Below are 18,075 nucleotides of genomic sequence, written 5' to 3' on the forward strand. Positions count from 1 at the left end.
TAAAGAAAAAAACGTATTATATTAATGGAGACAACAAGTACATTAAGGGAAAGCTAAAGCTAAAAAGCTTCGTATTTATTTAAAATTTATTTATGCCCAATTCATGACAGTGAGCTTCCTCATTCAGGATGGCAGTAGTGATCGATATCATTCTTGCATCATTTTATACTCGATTTTAGGAGCTTTTATCTGCAACTGGTTCAAACACAACAGGAAAAGGGATGGTGCTGGGAGCCAAGCGATCGACAACGTTGCCAAGTGGGACGCATGCGCATGAGCATTCGCACATGGGATCGGAAATTGGACAGTAAGAAAGCTGATACAAATTAGTACCCCCTTCATACTTGGTGCTCTTAACCCGATTCAATCCATCAACACCTCCTGTGGTCACAACGAATCCTCGCATTGTTGGCCTCAATTCCATCTTCCACATGGTTGACACGCCCGCCACCCTACATGTGGCTGCATCAAAGTTCACATTCAGATAACTGTCTTCGCGGATGACACCGTCGTTGGATTCTCCAACTGGTGATGAAAATGTTACTGGGAGCCCATTGCTCATTGAGGAAAGTACAACATCTGAATTGCATATGATCCGGCTAGTCGCAGATACCGCAAGGGTGGTTGTATTATCATCCGAAGCGGCTCCGATGAAATAACTAGCATCAGCTGTCACCTCATTACCGTAGACATCGATCACTGCTGCAGGATCTCCGGCATGAACGGCATGAGGAAATATTGAAGTTGCTGTGAAGGCAAAGAGAAGAAAGGAGAGCACTAGAAACTTGGTGATCTTCATTGTTGAAATATGATCGAGTATTAGTTAATTATCTCAGTATTGTTTATCGTTGTTGATGTGCTGAAAGTATGAACAGAGAGCATAGATTTATAGGGTGAAGGCATTCCGATTATTTTTTTACAATTAATTAAAAAAATGTGCCTCAGGCTCCACGAAAATATAAATTATAGTGGTCCACTCGTATTGATTAAGTTGTCGTCTAGGACGTTTGAAGCCGCCTCTTGCGCGCAGAACTCGATTAGCCACTTGTCCCACTTGCTTTCTTGATTCATTCCACCAAAGTGTTCTGCTCTTGCTTATTGGGTTACAAGATCCGATCAATTAAACGCAGAGATGATTAATTAGTGATGGAAATTATAAATTTTTCCATAAAAACTCGATTAGCCAGTGTGTATCGCATGAATAATCATTTTATTTCAATTTGAATCCATTTATAATTAAAATAAGGCTTTGATTATTCATAAATAATGATATTTTTTCTCATTTTAATCTTGCACTTTTAATTATTTAATTTAATTTAATTGATAAATAAATGTAAAAACACTCTCTGCTAATGGATAATATTTCTGCATTAGATTTATATGATAAAAAAGCATATCATATGGCTTTGGGATAAAACAAAATGAGTCTTAACTCTATCCCTCTTTTCTTGCACTAATTTTTTTATTGATTTCATTGCTGAGATCAGTGTCTTAGTTTTCCCAATATTATTATGTCTTCTAGCTGATGCGTCGGAAGAGCTGCTAATTACAAGACGACAAATGACAGCCTACGGCAAAGAGTTGTCTTGGAGGTTTGGAGCTCCGGCCTTCCGGACCACTTGCTCGATTCATTCCACAGAAGTGTTCCGCTCGTGCTTAATAAGTTATAATATCCGGTCAATTAAACGCGGGGTTGGCTCTTCAAAAGAGGTTGCGGAGGAAGTCTACAGTTGGAGGCTACCCAACATAAATAAATAAAAAAAATAGTCTCGTTCGTGTAAATGACTAGATGAGTATGTTTAGAGCATGCTTATAATTATTTTTTTAAAATTATTTTTCAGATAAATATATTAAAATAATTTAAAAATATCAAAAAAATTAAATTCTTTTAAAAATATACTAATTTAAAAAAATTAAATTTTTTTAAAATATTTTTAAAACACATTACCAAATACACCATCTCAAGTAAAATGTATCCTTGTTCTTAACAATTCTTCATCCTTAATTTTAAATCTTTTTTAGAGCTAAAGTCTTCATCCTTATTTCACATGATGTAAGGGATTGGTTCGATACGCTGGCTCCCTTCATTCTTAATTTTACATCTTTATCATTATTATCATTTCACATGGTATCGTATTATGAAACAAACCTTCTAATAATATGAAGTTTTTTAAATTTAAAATGTAGTCGTATCATTACATTAGAATTATAATTCCAGAGCTTTGTTGGATAAGATTTCAAAGCTGCTAATTATTATTATAAAATTATTGATTTAAAACCTGCTAATATGGGACAAATGGTTTCAGTAACTCGACACTTAGATTAGATTAAATTTTAATAAAAACAAAAAAAAATTAACTCGATATGAACCAACTAAAAAATATGAATTGATCCGCATCTTGGGCAGCCATATCTGAAACTGCTCTTGTTTCAGCCACGTGGTCCATATCACTTATGAGCAATTTTTGCCTCCGTCAACTGCTTATACAAAAGTACGAATCCAATTCTTAAGTTTTTCTTTAGTAACCTCAGCCTCTTTATGATTCTAAAACGATGTGGCTCAATAGAAGCTATTAATGTCATATGATTGTTTTTATATTTAAAAATTTTTATTTTTTATTTTTATTTTAAATTAATATATTTGTAGTATTTTTAAATTATTTTAATACACTAATATTAAAAATAATTTTAAAAAATAATTTTTTTTAAATATATTTCTCAATAAAAAACCACAATATCACTCCAAATATTCTCTAAACCCTGCATGATACCACCAGCAATCCAATGACCTCAAAGGCTTCCACCCCCAGTTTACATTATATTCGGACCCAAATACAAAGGGCAATGAGAAAGCCTTCCGAGTGCTTTCCCACTCTAAATCCTCAAGCAATTTCATTAAATCAACAACCAATTGATAGTCCAGGTTCTGATGTTCCCATTACTGATCTTGGCAATGCAATTTGTCGCATCAACTTGGGGAAACCTATGCTATAAAGAAGCCGTATTCTGAGGATTCAACCGCATGCTGCTCACGTTGTGTAAAGGACAACAGATCCTTTGGCGTGATCCTTTCGATATAGTGAAGTTAGAAACTGAGGATTGCAGACAAGATAAGAACACCAAGTAAACTCGTATAGGAAAATGGTAAAAAAAAGAGTGCATTGAAGGCTATCAGGGAGCTCAGTTTAGGCATGCTGACCTTAAAGAATTTCCTACAGGTTCTAACCATAACTATGGCATGCGACCAACCATAGATCTAGTAACCACGCTTCCTAAATTTCCTAAATTTGGTCCAGTTTATTTTCGTCTTTTTGGCACAACCACCCGGGCCTTTTCTTCTCATGACAGGATTTTGAAAGGGAATCCTCAATTCCAGCAATGTCCCGACTATGAGACATAAAATGTTTTACATAATCAAGAGATCTAATTTTAAAAAGAGAGAAGAAGAGAGAAGGGATAATTGTTATGAACAAGAAATTAAAGAGAGTACAGGAGATGTTCAGGGAGAGAGAAGAGAGCGAAGGGAAAGGAGAAAGAGGGGGAAAGAATAGGGAAAAGGAAAAGGAGAAAAAAGAAGTGATAAAGCTAAAAGAAAACTTAATACATATTTTAATTTATCATCAAAATTTAAATTTGATGTTGATGTATGATGTAATTCTTGAAAAGATGAAGTTAAGGAATTAACATTCTTGTATTTCAATCTAAATACGATGATGGAATAGAGAGGGCTTGAAAGATGACAATTCAAAAATTCGATATGCAAGATATATGTAATCTAAATAAATTTATTATTAATTAGTGTCTAAAACCAATTTAATGATGGAATCCGAGAGGCCATGAAGATTTCCCACTATGAAGGATAATTACAGGATCATATCAATCATGCTGAAGGATTAAAGTAAATTCATGATAATAGCACAATATGAGTTTAATAAGCAAGATAACTTTAAGAGTTAACAAATACAATAATTCAAGTCACATGATTATAGATGATTGTTCTTTCAGAACCCTAAATCCTGTGTAGATACATTGATATAAATTGATTATTTGATCTATCATATCTAAGGAAAAAAAAAATTAACGGCAGCCACTCCAATTTTTTTTAATTTTTTTTCAAAGCCTGGACCCCTCTCCTATCAAAAGGTTTTGAGGATTTTAAATTGAAATTAATTATTTTTATTATTATTATTATTCGCTCGCTCTTGTATATTACACGTTCCATCCCATTACCTAAAAACCTATTAAAACATTTAGATCGATGATATCACACCATTATTGTGGCAACCAAATGGTTTTCTAGTGAAAAGCAAGCAAAAGCCGAAGCGATAGAGCTTCGTATTTATTCTAGAGTTATTGATGCCCAGCACATGATCATAGCAGGCAATCGAGCTCCCTCATTCAGGATTGCAGCACTGATCTACATCATTCTTACATCATTTTATACTCGATTTTAGAAGCTCTATCGGATGGTACAAACACAACAGGAAAAGGGACGGTACTGGGAGCCAAGCGATTGACAACTTGGCCTAGTGGGACGCATGAGCATTCACATATGGGTTCGGAAATTGGACAGTAAGAAAGCTGATACAAATTATTACCACCTTCATACTTGGTGATCTTAAACCGATTCAGTCCAGCAACACCTCCTGTGGTCACAACGAATCCTCGCGCTGTTAGTCTCAATTCAATCTTCCACATGGTTGACACGCCCGCCATCCTACATGTGGCTGCATCAAAGTTCACATTCAGATAACTGTCTTCATGGATGACACTGTCGTTGGATTCTACAACGGGTGAAAATATTACTGGGAGTCCATTGCTCATTGGAGAAAACACCACATCTGAATTGCATATGATAGGGCTAGTCGCAGTGACCTCAAAGTCATTCGAAGCGGCTCTGATGATATAACGATCACCAGTACTAACCTCGTCACCGAAGACATCGATCACTGCTTCAGCATGAACGGCACGATGAAATATTGAAGTTGCCGTGAAGGCAAAGAGAAGAAAGGAGAGCACTAGAAAGTTAGTGATCTTCATTGTTGAATCTGGTGGGTAATAGTTATATCCCAATATTGAGTCTTGTTGTTGATGTGTTTGAAGATTGAATAGAGACCATGAATTTATAGGGAGAGAGAATTTGGATTATTTGTTACAATTAATTAAGCGAGTGCCAGTTGCTCGACGAAACTACAAATTATTCTCCAATGACAGAAACTTGTGGAGGCTTGGACTTTGGAGCTCTTGCCTCTCGGACCACGTGCTTGCTTGATTTATCCCACAAAAGTGTTTTTCTCGTGCTTATATTAGGTTATCAAATCCGACCCCTTAAATGCATAGATGATTAGTGATGGGATTTACAATTTTTTCCATAAAAATTTAGTCTCTAATTTCTAGTTACTATTACAGTAAAAAAAACAGAATAGTGTTTGGTTACTTTTTTAAGAAAGAAGAAATTAATAAAGATAGTGTGGAGAGAAACGTTTTGGTTTTAGAAATAAAAACAAAAAAATAAAAAATAAAATTTTTTTTAGATTATTTTCAACTAAATTTATGTAATTTCAAAATAAAAGGTATATAAAAAATATGTCGTTGCTATCCCATTAAATTGTACAAAGTTATTTAGATCTTTATAAATTTTAAATCTAAAAAGCTTTCACTTGAAGGGATGTATAGAGAATAATATAAATCATATCATTGAATCTCATATAACAACTTAAATTATTGGATTGAATTGATTCTTTGATATCATATCAGAGTCTTAATGACCAAGCAATCACGAGTTGAAATCTTACTATCTATATTTATTTGATAAAAATTAAGTGCATGATAATGTAAGTCTATCCTAATTTTAAGTTCAAATAGCTTTTACTTAAGAAGATATGTTAGAGAAAAATATAAATTGTATCTTAAAATTTTATCTAATAATTTAAGTTATTAAGTTGAAATAATTATTTGATATTTTTATCTTAAGATAGTAGCCAAACACTACTAAATATTTTTTTCATGCCGACTCCATAAATAATCTTAATTTAAATTAATAATAATAAAACTATTAAAGCTTATTATAAAAAGGTTATTGCTAAACTCACTGCCAAAATACTTCTCATTTTTTAAAATAATTATTGTAACCTTTTCAAGTCGATATTAATAATTAATATAATAAATATACTTGTTAATTTAGTTGCATATATCCTACTCTAAATTGTCTCGTCTCCCTCTTGGATTTCAAGAAAGGAAATTTGTCCTCTAGTTCATGTGGCAATGTTGATGAGAGGCCTATCCAGTACTCAAAAATGTGGTTGGTAGAAGATACCATTGATAAATCTTAATTATGGAAAAAATAATTGAATGTAGGTCGGAAAAAAAATATACATGTGCTATTAATATAATTTTGAGCAATGATAGATTTTTTTTAAAAAAATAAACTTAATTTAATTTTTTAAAATATTAAAATAATAACAACATATTAGATATTAGATGAAACCGAATTGTTTCAATTATTTTATTTTTTAAAATTATTTTTTATTTAGTATTATGTAACTCATGAGCCTATCATATAAAGCTCCAATCACTTGACCTTAATTTATTAAATCTTATGGTGGTTTGGTTTTTTTTTTTTAATTTAGCTTGGTTTTTATCTGATTTAACTTGGTTTTTTTAATTTTAATTTGGTTTGATGTTTTTAATTTTAAGCTTATAAAATTTATATTGATCTAAATAGATAATTTTTTTAAAATTTTAATTTATTTAACGAGTTTTTTTATAATTTAACTTTTATAATTTAATCAGTTTTTAAATTTTTTTACTCTATCATATTTGCAGTTCAGGGCTCTCGGACCACTTGCTCGATTCATTCCACGGAAGTGTTCAGCTCGTGCTTAATAAGTTATGATATCCGATCAATTAAACACAGGGGTGGCTCTTCAAAAATAGGTTGCGTCGGAAGTCTAAAGTTGAACGCTACCTACCATAAATAAAAAAATAAAAAAATAGTCTCGTTCATGTAACTAAGACAAGATGAGTATATTTGAAATATGGCTACGGTTACTTTTTTTTATTCAAAAAAATGGAGTCTTGTTCTTGACTATTCTTCATCCTTAATTTTAAATATTTTTTAGAGCCAAAGTCTTTATCCTCATTTCACATGATGTAAGAGATTGGTTCGATCCTCTGGCTCCCTTCGTTCTTAATTTCACATGCTATTGTATCTGAAACAAACCTTTTAATAATAAAATGTTTTTTAAATTTAAAATATAGTTGTATTATTATATTATAATTACAATTTCAGAGCTACTTATTATTATTCTGAAACTATTGATTTAAAACTTGCTAATATGCTGATCAATAATTTCAGTAACTCGACGTGGAGTTTTTATTTTAGTAGCCTCGACCTCTTTATGATTCTAAAACGACATGCTCTTGGCTAAGTTTTTAAAGTCACTAATTATTTTTATGTTTTAAAAATATTTTAAAAATTTTATTTTTTATTTTAAATTAATATATTTTTAATAGTTTTAAGTCATTTTAATATATTATATAAAAATAATTTGGATTATTTGTTACAATTAATTAAACGTGTGCCACTTGCTCGACGAAACTACAAATTATTCTCCTATGGCAGAGACTTGTGTAGGTTTGGACTTTGGAGCTCTCGCCTCTCGGACCACGTGCTTGCTTGATTTATCCCACAAAAGTGCTTTTCTCGTGCATATTAGGTTATCAAATCCGACCCCTTAAACGCATAGATGATTAGTGATGGCATTTATAATTTTTCCATAAAAATTTAGTCTCTAATTTCTAGTTTTTTAAGGCATGGTTTAGTTACTATTACAGTAAAAACAAACAAAATAGTTTTTGGTTACTTTTTTTAAGAAAGAAGAAATTAATATAGATAGTGCGGAGAGAAACATATTGGTTTTAAAAATATAAAAAATAAAATTTTCTCTAAAATATTTTCAACTAAATTTATGTAATTTCAAAATAAAAGGTATATAAAGAATATTTCCTTCTTATTCTAGCTAATAGTATAAGGTTATCTGTATCTTTGTAAATTTTAAAGGTTATTTGTATCTTTGTAAATTTTAAATTTAAAAAATTTTCACTTAAAGGGATATATTAGAGAATAATATAAATTATATCCTGAGACTTTACGTAATAACTTAAGTTATTGGGTTGAGTTAATTCTTTGATATGATATCAGAGCTCTAATGACTAAGCAATAATGAGTTGAAATCTTACTATTTGTATTTATTTGATAAAAATTAAATGCATGATAATATAAGTCTGTTCAAGTTTTAAGTTCAAATAACTTTCACTTGAGGAGATATATTAAAAAATAATATAAGTTATATTTTAAACTCTCATCTAATAATTTATATTATTGAGTTGATATAATTATTTAATATCTTTATCTTAAATAGTAGCCAAACGCTACTAAAAAGTATGCATCACATACATAATTTTTTTATTTCAATCCATTTATAATTACAATAAGGTTTTGATTACTCACAAATAATGATTTATTTTCCATTTTAAGCTTGCACTTTTAATGATTTTATTCCGTTTAAATGATAAGTAGTAAAAAGATTATGATAAAAAGCATATGTTTTTGGGATAAAACAGAATGATTATTTACAAAAATTATAATTTGTGTTCTTAAAATAGATTAATATTTGAAAACAAGTGTATTTTACAGGTAAATATAGGTTTGGCTGATTGCAGGTTTACTTTCACGGGCATGCTAATTTTTGTTCCTAGAAATTTATGTTGTCCTGTACTTTTCGTTTTCTTTTTCTTATTCATTCTTTTTCATTTAATCCTCTAATTTGTTTTATATTTTTATAATTACGGCGTTCATGATTGAATTACATGTACATGGTTTAAAGTATTTTTATTTAAAAATATATTAAAATAATATTTTTATTTTTAAAATTTTTTTAATATCAACTTACCAAAACAATATAAAAATTTAAAAAAATTTAAAAAATATAATTTAAAAAAACTAAATTAAAAAAAAAAACAATTTTAATTACTTTTCTAAACCTGACGTGAATTGATCTTTCAATGAGTTTGTCCTATATAAATAATTCCATGTACAACCGGTTAGACAAAACTATAAATTATTCTCCTATGCAAGGACCACTTGTTTTGTCCTATAGTGTAGTAATTAAAGCATGGGTGGCTACATGTTCGTCACGTGTCTTTTAAACTTATTGATTTAAATCGTGTATTTGACAATCTGCTCTGATAAACACATATCATGCACAGACTGAAGTGAACAAAATCCACACAAACAGTTTTTCCATGCAGCCTCCATAAATAGTCTTAATTAAAACTAATAATAATAAAACCATTGAAGCTTATTATGAAAGGTTATGGCTAAACTCATTGTAAAAAATACTTCTCATCTTTTAAAATAATTACTGTTACCTTTTCAAGTCGATATTAATAATTAATATAATAGGAAAATATACTTGTTGATTTAGCTGCATATATCCTACTCTAAATTGTCTCGTCTCCCTCTTGGATTTCAAGTCACGAAATTTGTCCTCTAGTCCATGTGTCAATGCTGTGATGGGATGCCTATCCAATACCAAAAGATATCGTTGGTAGAAGATACCACCGATAGATTTTCATTATGGAAACAACAATTGAATGTATGTAGGAAAAAAAATATGCATGTGCTATTCATATAATTTTGAGCAGTGAGAAAGTTTTTTTTTTTCAAAAATAAACTTAATTTAATTTTTTAAAATATTAAAATAATAATATATTAAATTAATCCGACGTGGTTTAATCATTTTGTTTTTTAAATCTTTTATTTAATATCATATAATAAAAATAGATATTTATAATAAAAAATCTATTGAATAGTTTTTTTAAAATCAAATATAAAAAGTTGTAAAAAAATTTGATAAAAAAAGACGACATTAATCTTATTCAAAAACTAACTAAAATTTTTACGATATTTCTAAAAAAATAATGGCCTAAATGTTTTCTAAATTAGTTTAAAAAATTAATAATAGCTGTATCCCAAGTCACAGGTCTGTCATCGCATAAAGCTATAGCACTCGGCCTTGGTTTATTAAACTTTTGTCAGTTTAGTTAGGTTTGGTTTTTATCTGGTCTGGTTTAATTTTTTATTTTAAAATTTATAAAATTAAAATAAAAGTGAATTAATAATTTTTTAATTTTGATCTGTTTTATTGATTTTTTTATGAGTTAGTTTTTTTCATTTATTTTTTTAATTTTTTTAATTTAATCAGTTTTTTACTCACGGTTTTGGAACTCCGGCCTCTCGGACCCCTTGCTCGATTCATTCCACATAAGTGTTCCGCTCGTGCTTAATAAGTTATAATATCCGATCAATTAAACGCAGAAGTGGCTCTTCAAAATAGGTTGCATAGGAAGTCCAAAGTTGTACGCTACCTAACATAAATAAAGAAAAAAAAATAGTCTCGTTCATGTAACCAAGACAAGATGTAGTATCCAAGAAAAATGTAGTCTTGTTCTTAACCATACTTCAACCTTAATTTTAAATCTTTTTTAGAACCAAAGTCTTTATCCTCGTTTCACATGATGTAAGAGATTGGTTCGATGCTCTGGCTCCCTTCATTCTTAATTTTACATCCTCGTCATCATTATCATTTCACATGGTATTGTATTCTTGAAACAAACCTTTTAATAATAAAAAGTTTTTTAAATTTAAAATATAGCCGTATCATTACATTATAATTATAATTTCAGAGCTACTAATTATTATTCTGAAACTATTGATTTAAAACCTGCTAATACGCTGACTAGTGATTTCAGTAACTCGACGCTTAGATCAACCCCACTCTCCAACAATTCTCGATATACCACCAACAATCCTCAAGCACCTTCAGTGGTCACCCCTGTCACAAAATCAACAACAAATTGATAGTCCAGGTTCTGATGTTCCCATTACAGATCTTGCTAATGCAATTTGTCGGATCAACTTGGGGAAACCTATGCTATGTGGATCCATTCCTGGAGTTTTTCTTTAGTAGCCTCAGCCTCTTTAATCTGAGGATTCAACCGCATGCTGCTTACGTTGTGTAAAGGACAACAGATTCTTTGGCGTGATCCTTTCAAAGTCACCATTTACTTTTATGTTTTAAAAATATTTTAAAAATTTTAATTTTTTTATTTTAAATTAATATATTTTTAGTGTTTTTAAATAATTTTAATATATTAATATCAAAAATAAATTTTTAAAAATAAAAAAAATATTATTTTAATATATATTTTAATAAAAAATACTTTAAAAAACAATACAACCCCACTCTCCAACAATTCTCGATATACCACCAACAATCCTCAAGCACCTTCAGTGGTCACCCCTGTCACAAAATCAACAACAAATTGATAGTCCAGGTTCTGATGTTCCCATTACAGATCTTGCTAATGCAATTTGTCGCATCAACTTGGGGAAACCTATGCTATAAAGAAGCGGTATTCTGAGGATTCAACAGCATGCTGCTCACGTAGGGTAAAGGACAACAGATTCTTTGGCGTGATCCTTTCGATACAGTGAAGTTAGAAACTGAGGATTGTAGACATGATGCTATTTTATGAAAGATTGAACGTCAAGCTAGCAAATAAAAAATGCAAGAAATGGAATCTTCAATGATTGAATGTCATGGTGCTATGCGTATTAAATAGTCTAGTTAAAAGATAGAAGTATTACTTTTTTTTAAAAAAAAAAAACAGTATTCATGTTGTAAATTTTATTTTTCATAATTATAATAATTATTATTATTAGTTCCGCTCTTGAATATTACACGTACCTCCCAATTGCCTAAAAACCCATTAAAACATTTAGATCGATGATATCACACCATGATTGTAGCAACCAAATGATTTTCTAGTGAAAACCAAGCAAAAGCCAAAGCGAAAGAGCTTCGTATTTATTCAAGAGTTATTGATGCCCAACACATGATCATATCAGGCAATTGAGTTCCCTCATTCAGGATTGCAGTACTGATATATATCATTCTTATATCATTTTATACTCGATTTTAGAAGCTCTATCGGATGGTACAAACACAACAGGAAAAGGGACGGTACTGGGAGCCAAGCGATTGACAACTTGGCCTAGTGGGACGCATGAGCATTCACATATGGGTTCGGAAATTGGACAGTAAGAAAGCTGATACAAATTATTACCACCTTCATACTTGGTGATCTTAAACCGATTCAGTCCAGCAACACCTCCTGTGGTCACAACGAATCCTCGCGCTGTTAGTCTCAATTCAATCTTCCACATGGTTGACACGCCTGCCATCCTACATGAAGGTGCAAAAAAGTCCACATTCAGATGGATTCTACAACCGGTGAAAATATTACTGGGAGTCCATGGCTCATTGGAGAAAACACCACATCTGAATTGCATATGATAGGGCTAGTCGCAGTGACCTCAAAGTCATTCGAAGCGGCTCTGATGATATAACGATCACCAGTACTAACCTCGTCACCGAAGACATCGATCACTGCTTCAGCATGAACGGCACGATGAAATATTGAAGTTGCCGTGAAGGCAAAGAGAAGAAAGGAGAGCACTATAAAGTTATTGATCTTCATTGTTGAATCTGATAAGTAATAGCTATATCCCAATATTGAGTCTTCTTGTTGATGTGTTCGAAGATTGAATAGAGACCATGAATTTATAGGGAGAAAGGATTTGGATTATTTGTTACAATTAATTAAACGTGTGCCACTTGCTCGACGAAACTACAAATTATTGACAGAGACTTGTGCGGGTTTGGACTTTGGAGCTCTTGCCTCCTGGACCACTTGCTTACTTGATTTATCCCACATAAGTACTTTTCTCGTGCTTATATTAGGTTATCAAATCCGACCCCTTAAACGTATAGATGATTAGTGATGGGATTTACAATTTTTTCCATAAAAAAATCTAGTCCCTAATTTCTAGTTTTCTAAGGCATGGGTTAGTTACTATATATTACAGTAAAAAAAAACAGGATAGTGTTTAGTTACGTTTTTTAAGAAAGATGAAATTAATAAAGATAGCCTGGAGAGAAATATGTCTGGTTAGAGGGATAAAAATAAAAATATAAAAAATAAAAATTTTTCTGAGATTATTTTAAACTAAATTTATGTAATTTCAAAATAAAAAGTATATAGAGAGCATGTATCTCTTATTCCAACTAATAGTATAAAATAATGTGGATATATGTAAATTTTAAATCTAAAAAGCTTTTACTTGAGAAGATGTGTTGGAGAATAATATAAATCATATCATGTTATCTCACTTAACAACTTAAGTTATTGGGTTGAATTTATACTTAAGTTATTGGATTGAATTTATTCTTTGATATGGTATCAGAGTCTTGATGACTAAATAGTTACGAGTTTGATTCTCACCATCCCTATTTATTTGATAAAAATTAAGTGCAGGATAGTGTGAATATGTCTAAATTTTAAGCCCAAATAACTTTTACTTAAGAGGATATTTTAAAAAATAATATAAATCATATTTTAAAACTTCACCTAATAGTTTAAGTTATTGAATTGAAATAGTTTATCTTTATCTCGAGATAGTGATACAGGATAGCTTGCTGCAACCAAATAATGCAAGATAGCCAGCTGCACTTTCCTTATTTTTACATAAATTCTTATTTAGAGCCCTTGTGTGCCTTTATTATTTTTGTTTTAGTTTAGGAAGTGATTTAAGGAAACAAGTCTTGTTTTATAGGGATTTTCTTGTTACCCCTTTATTTTCCTATTTACTTACATAAGTACTTACTTGAGTAGGATTAGTTGGCAGCTTTATAAATACAAGCAACCATCCATCGATAAGGATACTTTGATTTTGAATAAGAATTTTTGTTCAGAAATGTTACTTTGTTACTTGTAGATTTGAATGGTTATTTTTTCTCGTGCATTCAAGTAAAATCATATAAAAAAAAGATGGTGATCTTTTTTTTTATTTTTGTTAGTTATCAGCTATGTCAGTTGGTATCAAAACAGGTCTAATCATTGTTCAGATAGCCAACACACTAAATAAAAAAGAAGCCTTTAATAGTGGAATCCATGAAAAAAAATGATCACATAAGTAGAATTTAGAACTTTCCAGCATGAGACCCAGCAAACCTTGCAAGCAATACAAGCAACTCTTGCCAGATTAACAATTGGAAATAATCAGGGGCATGAAGATGTGAGGGATCGAGAGAATTACAGGGAAATGATTGACCCTGCTCATAAACACAATCAATTCCACGTAGGCAGCTAGCCTACAAGGAAGAATCAAATGATGATGAAAAATATGTTGAACGCATGTTAAAATTTAATTGATAGGGCAATCACAATATGAGAGAGCAAGAACCTCAAGCGTTTTGAATAAAGATGAATCTACCTAGCTTTAATGGTCAACTTTAGATTAAGAGGTTTCTTAATTGATTAGTAGTAATGGATAGGTTCTTTGACTACATGTAAATCCCTGAAGATAAAAAAGTGAAGCTAGTTGTCTATAGATTAATGGAAGAAGCCTCTGTTTGGTGGGAATAATTACAACTCATACAAATAAGATAAAGAAAAAGGAACCATCTAGGTGGTGGCCAAGTGGTAACGACTTGGGACTATGGGGTTTGCTCCCTCTGTGGTCTCAGGTTCGAGTCCTTGGTTGCTCCTATGATGGCTACTGGAGCCTTACATGATCGTTAACTTCAAGGCATGTGGGATTAGTCGTAGTGCGTGCAAGCTGGCCCGGACACCCACGTTAATCTAAAAAAAAGATAAAGAAAAAGGATGATTCATACTTGGTCAAAGATGAGATGATTATTACATTACATGTATTTGCCACCAAATTATGAGCATATACTATTTAAGCAGTACCAGGATTGCAGACAAGGCCAAACAATTCAAGCATATGTTAAGGAATTCCACATATTATTTTTTTATAATAATTTATTGGAAACAGACGCACAACAAGTCTCGCTAGATTCATTGGAGGATTGCACTTAAATATACAAGAATGAATTTCAATGCACACTATCTATTCCTTCACAGAAGCCCTTAATTTGCCTACAAAAACAGAAGCACACAAAGGAAGTTTCCACCAACTTCTCTACCTCTCATGTCCAACTTTACAAAAGGACTAAGTGGTAGCAGAACGCAAATGATGACAGCAAGAGTGGTGCCGCCAGAAGCACCAAGGAATCCTTATTCCAGACCAGCTTCAGATAAATGCTGCAGGAATGGTTACCACAAATATAGGTTTGGCTTGTTGCAGGTATACTTTTGTTGGCATGCTAATTTTTGTTTTTAGAAATTTGCGTTGTCCTGTACTTCTTGTTTTGCCTTCCTTATTCATTGAATGCCGCCAATTCGTTTCATATTTCTATAGTTGCGATATTTATTAATGAGATCCATGTAATTTTGTGTTTTTTATTTTAAAATATATTAAAATAATATTTTTATTTTTAAAACATTATTTTAAAATCAAGATATCAAAACAATATAAAAATAATTTTAAATTAAAAAATAATTTTAACTACATTTCTAAACATGATGTGAATTAATCTTTCAATGAGTTTGTCCTATATAAATAATTCCATGTACAACCGGTTAGACAAAACTATAAATTATTCTCCTATGCAAGGACCACTTGTTTTGTCCTATAGTGTAGTGATTAAAGCATGGGTGGCTACATGTTCGTCACGTGTCTTTTAAACTTATTGATTTAAATCGTGCATTTGACAATCTTGGCTGCTCGAGAGACAAATCATGCACAGACTGAAATGAACAAAATCCACACAAATAATCTTAATTAAAACTAATAATAATAAAACCATTGAAGCTTATTATGAAAGGTTATGGCTAAACTCATTGTAAAAACACTTCTCATCTTTTAAAATAATTAGTGTAAGTCGATATTAATAATTAATATAATCGGAAAATATACTTGTTAATTTAGCTGCATATATCCTCCTCTAAATTGTCTCATCTCCCTCTTGGATTTCAAGTCAGGAAATCTGTCTTCTAGTCCATGTGGCAACGTTGCGATGAGAGGCTTATCCAGTGCCGAAAGATATACCACCGATAGATTTTAATTATGGAAACAATAATTGAATGTAGGTCGGAAAAAATATATACATGTGCTATTAATATATCTTTGAGCAATGAGAAAGATTTAAAAAAAATTCAGCTTAATTTTTTAAAATATTAAAATAATAACATATTAGGTAAATCCGACATGGTTCAATCATTTTATTTTTTAAAATTATCTTTTATTTAGTATCATGTAATAAAAATAGACACTCATAAAAAAACTCATTTAATAATTTTTTTAAAATCAAATATGAAAGGCTGTAAAAAATTTTGATTAAGAAAGGACAACATTAATCTTATTTAAAAACTAACTAAAATTTTTACGATATTTCTAAACAAATAATAGCCTAAATATATTCTAAATTAATTTAAAAAATTAATAATAGCCTTAAAATCTTGGCACACATAGCCCAACAAAAAACAAAGCCCAACTCATGGACCTGTCATCACATAAAACCCCAAACACTTGGCTTTTGTTTTAAAAAGTTTCAAGATGTCGGACACAATTAAAAAAAAAAAAAAAGAAAGAAAAAATCTAGGGATTCTTTTTTTGTCTATAAATTATATTTTTAATTCATTTTAATTTTAATCTAGCTGCGTTCAAGATCTTCTTGGGTGAAATGGAGTGGCCTTTCGAGGAAAAGATTGAACCTTGTGAAGTGGAATCAGCTCCAAAAATTCTGCTATTTGTAGGAATAAAAGAGGTGTTGGTGTTTAAACCACAATTGATAACGTAGTTGCTCGTAGGAGTAAAAGAGATGGAGAAAAAGACGAGAGAGAGCACTATCAGGAAGAGCAAAAGAAGTGTTTTGGTTTCCATTGAAGCAGGTTTTTTGGGGTTTTATCAGGAGAGATTAAAGGGAGAGCTTTTAAGACATGGAGAGCAGGTCATGATTATGGCGAAGTGTTGATGATAGATGTATTCATTGTATTGACCTGTATATTCCAAAAAAATACAGGTAGAAGTTTGTAAGTGTTGTAAGGCTTAATTAGAGGAAAATATGCACAATCAAAGATCTTTAAATGAGTGAGGACATGTATAGAACCATATAGTAAAAGATAAGGAGATTTGAGCTGAAAAATTAGACAAGACATCCAATTAATTAAATAGATGAAAATAGCACAAGTATGAAACCAAAATTTAACAGGTAGATAGGCAGTTTGTAATAAAGTGATTGCTATTTCTAGAATGTCGCGATGCTTCCTCTCAGCAAGACCATTTTGTTCAGGGGTGTATGGACAAGATATGTGATGAATAATACCTTTAGTAAGGAGATACTGTTAGAAGGAATGATTGAGATACTCACAATTACCATCATTTTGAAAAATATGTAGATTGACAGAAAACTGAGTGACCAAGAAAGCATGAAACAAAACAAAGATGGAATAAACCTCTCATTTATTTCTCATAGGAAAAATCCAAGTGAACCGAGTGCATTCATCTATGAAGCTAACATAATATCGAAAACCATCAATAGAAATAGTATGAGAAGGACCCCACACATCACTATGAATGACTTTTAAAGGTGTTGCAGACTTGATTGCAAGATAAGGGAAATGAAACTTTGCAAATTTATCTTCTAAATAAGCAGTACAGACGAATTTGGAATGGTTTGAAGTAAAAGAAATCTTAGATTGATGTAAAAGGGCTAAAGTGATTTTATTATAAGGATAGCTGAAACACTTGTGCTAGAGACTTGTTTTTACTTGGTGACCAAGATAGCAAAATTGATTCTTTGAAAGGGAGAAGGATTGTTAAGGATAGCTGAAACACTTGTGCTAGAGACTTGTTTTTACTTGGTGACCAAGATAGCAAAATTGATTCTTTGAAAGGGAGAAGGATTGTGATAGTTAAGAGTGTAGGATGGACAAAGAAATAGGATATAAACCATCTCTACACAGTCCCTAGAGAAGAACCCTCCCTGCAAGCTTGTCCTGAATGCAAAAACCCAAAGCATCATAAATAAATCTGCAATTGTT

At 31.1% G+C, this 18,075-nt stretch overlaps 2 protein-coding genes and 1 pseudogene across 2 annotated transcripts; all 3 read right to left on the bottom strand.

Moving 5' to 3' along the window:
- On the bottom strand, window positions 1–874 carry LOC105137697 (wound-responsive protein GWIN3-like). Its single transcript, XM_011043530.1, has one exon. The coding sequence runs from the start codon at window positions 797–799 to the stop codon at window positions 176–178; it is 624 nt and encodes a 207-aa protein (XP_011041832.1). The 5' UTR covers window positions 800–874; the 3' UTR covers window positions 1–175.
- Window positions 875–4,300: 3,426 nt separating this feature from the next.
- LOC105137696 (wound-responsive protein GWIN3-like) lies at window positions 4,301–5,108 on the bottom strand. Its single transcript, XM_011043529.1, has one exon. It carries the CDS (start codon window positions 5,038–5,040, stop codon window positions 4,429–4,431), a length of 612 nt encoding a protein of 203 aa, XP_011041831.1. The 5' UTR covers window positions 5,041–5,108; the 3' UTR covers window positions 4,301–4,428.
- A 6,805-nt stretch (window positions 5,109–11,913) lies between these two features.
- On the bottom strand, window positions 11,914–12,673 carry LOC105137695 (wound-responsive protein GWIN3-like; annotated as a pseudogene).
- Between the last annotated feature and the right edge of the window lie 5,402 nt (window positions 12,674–18,075).

Source organism: Populus euphratica, unplaced genomic scaffold, assembly GCF_000495115.2.
Source record: "Populus euphratica unplaced genomic scaffold, PopEup_1.0 scaffold69.1, whole genome shotgun sequence".
Taxonomy (NCBI): Eukaryota; Viridiplantae; Streptophyta; class Magnoliopsida; order Malpighiales; family Salicaceae; genus Populus; species Populus euphratica.

Excerpts from the sequence above, each read along its gene's own strand:
- LOC105137696 (XM_011043529.1), bottom strand. The coding sequence starts at position 5,040 with ATGAAGATCACTAACTTTCTAGTGCTCTCCTTTCTTCTCTTTGCCTTC.
- LOC105137697 (XM_011043530.1), bottom strand. The coding sequence starts at position 799 with ATGAAGATCACCAAGTTTCTAGTGCTCTCCTTTCTTCTCTTTGCCTTC.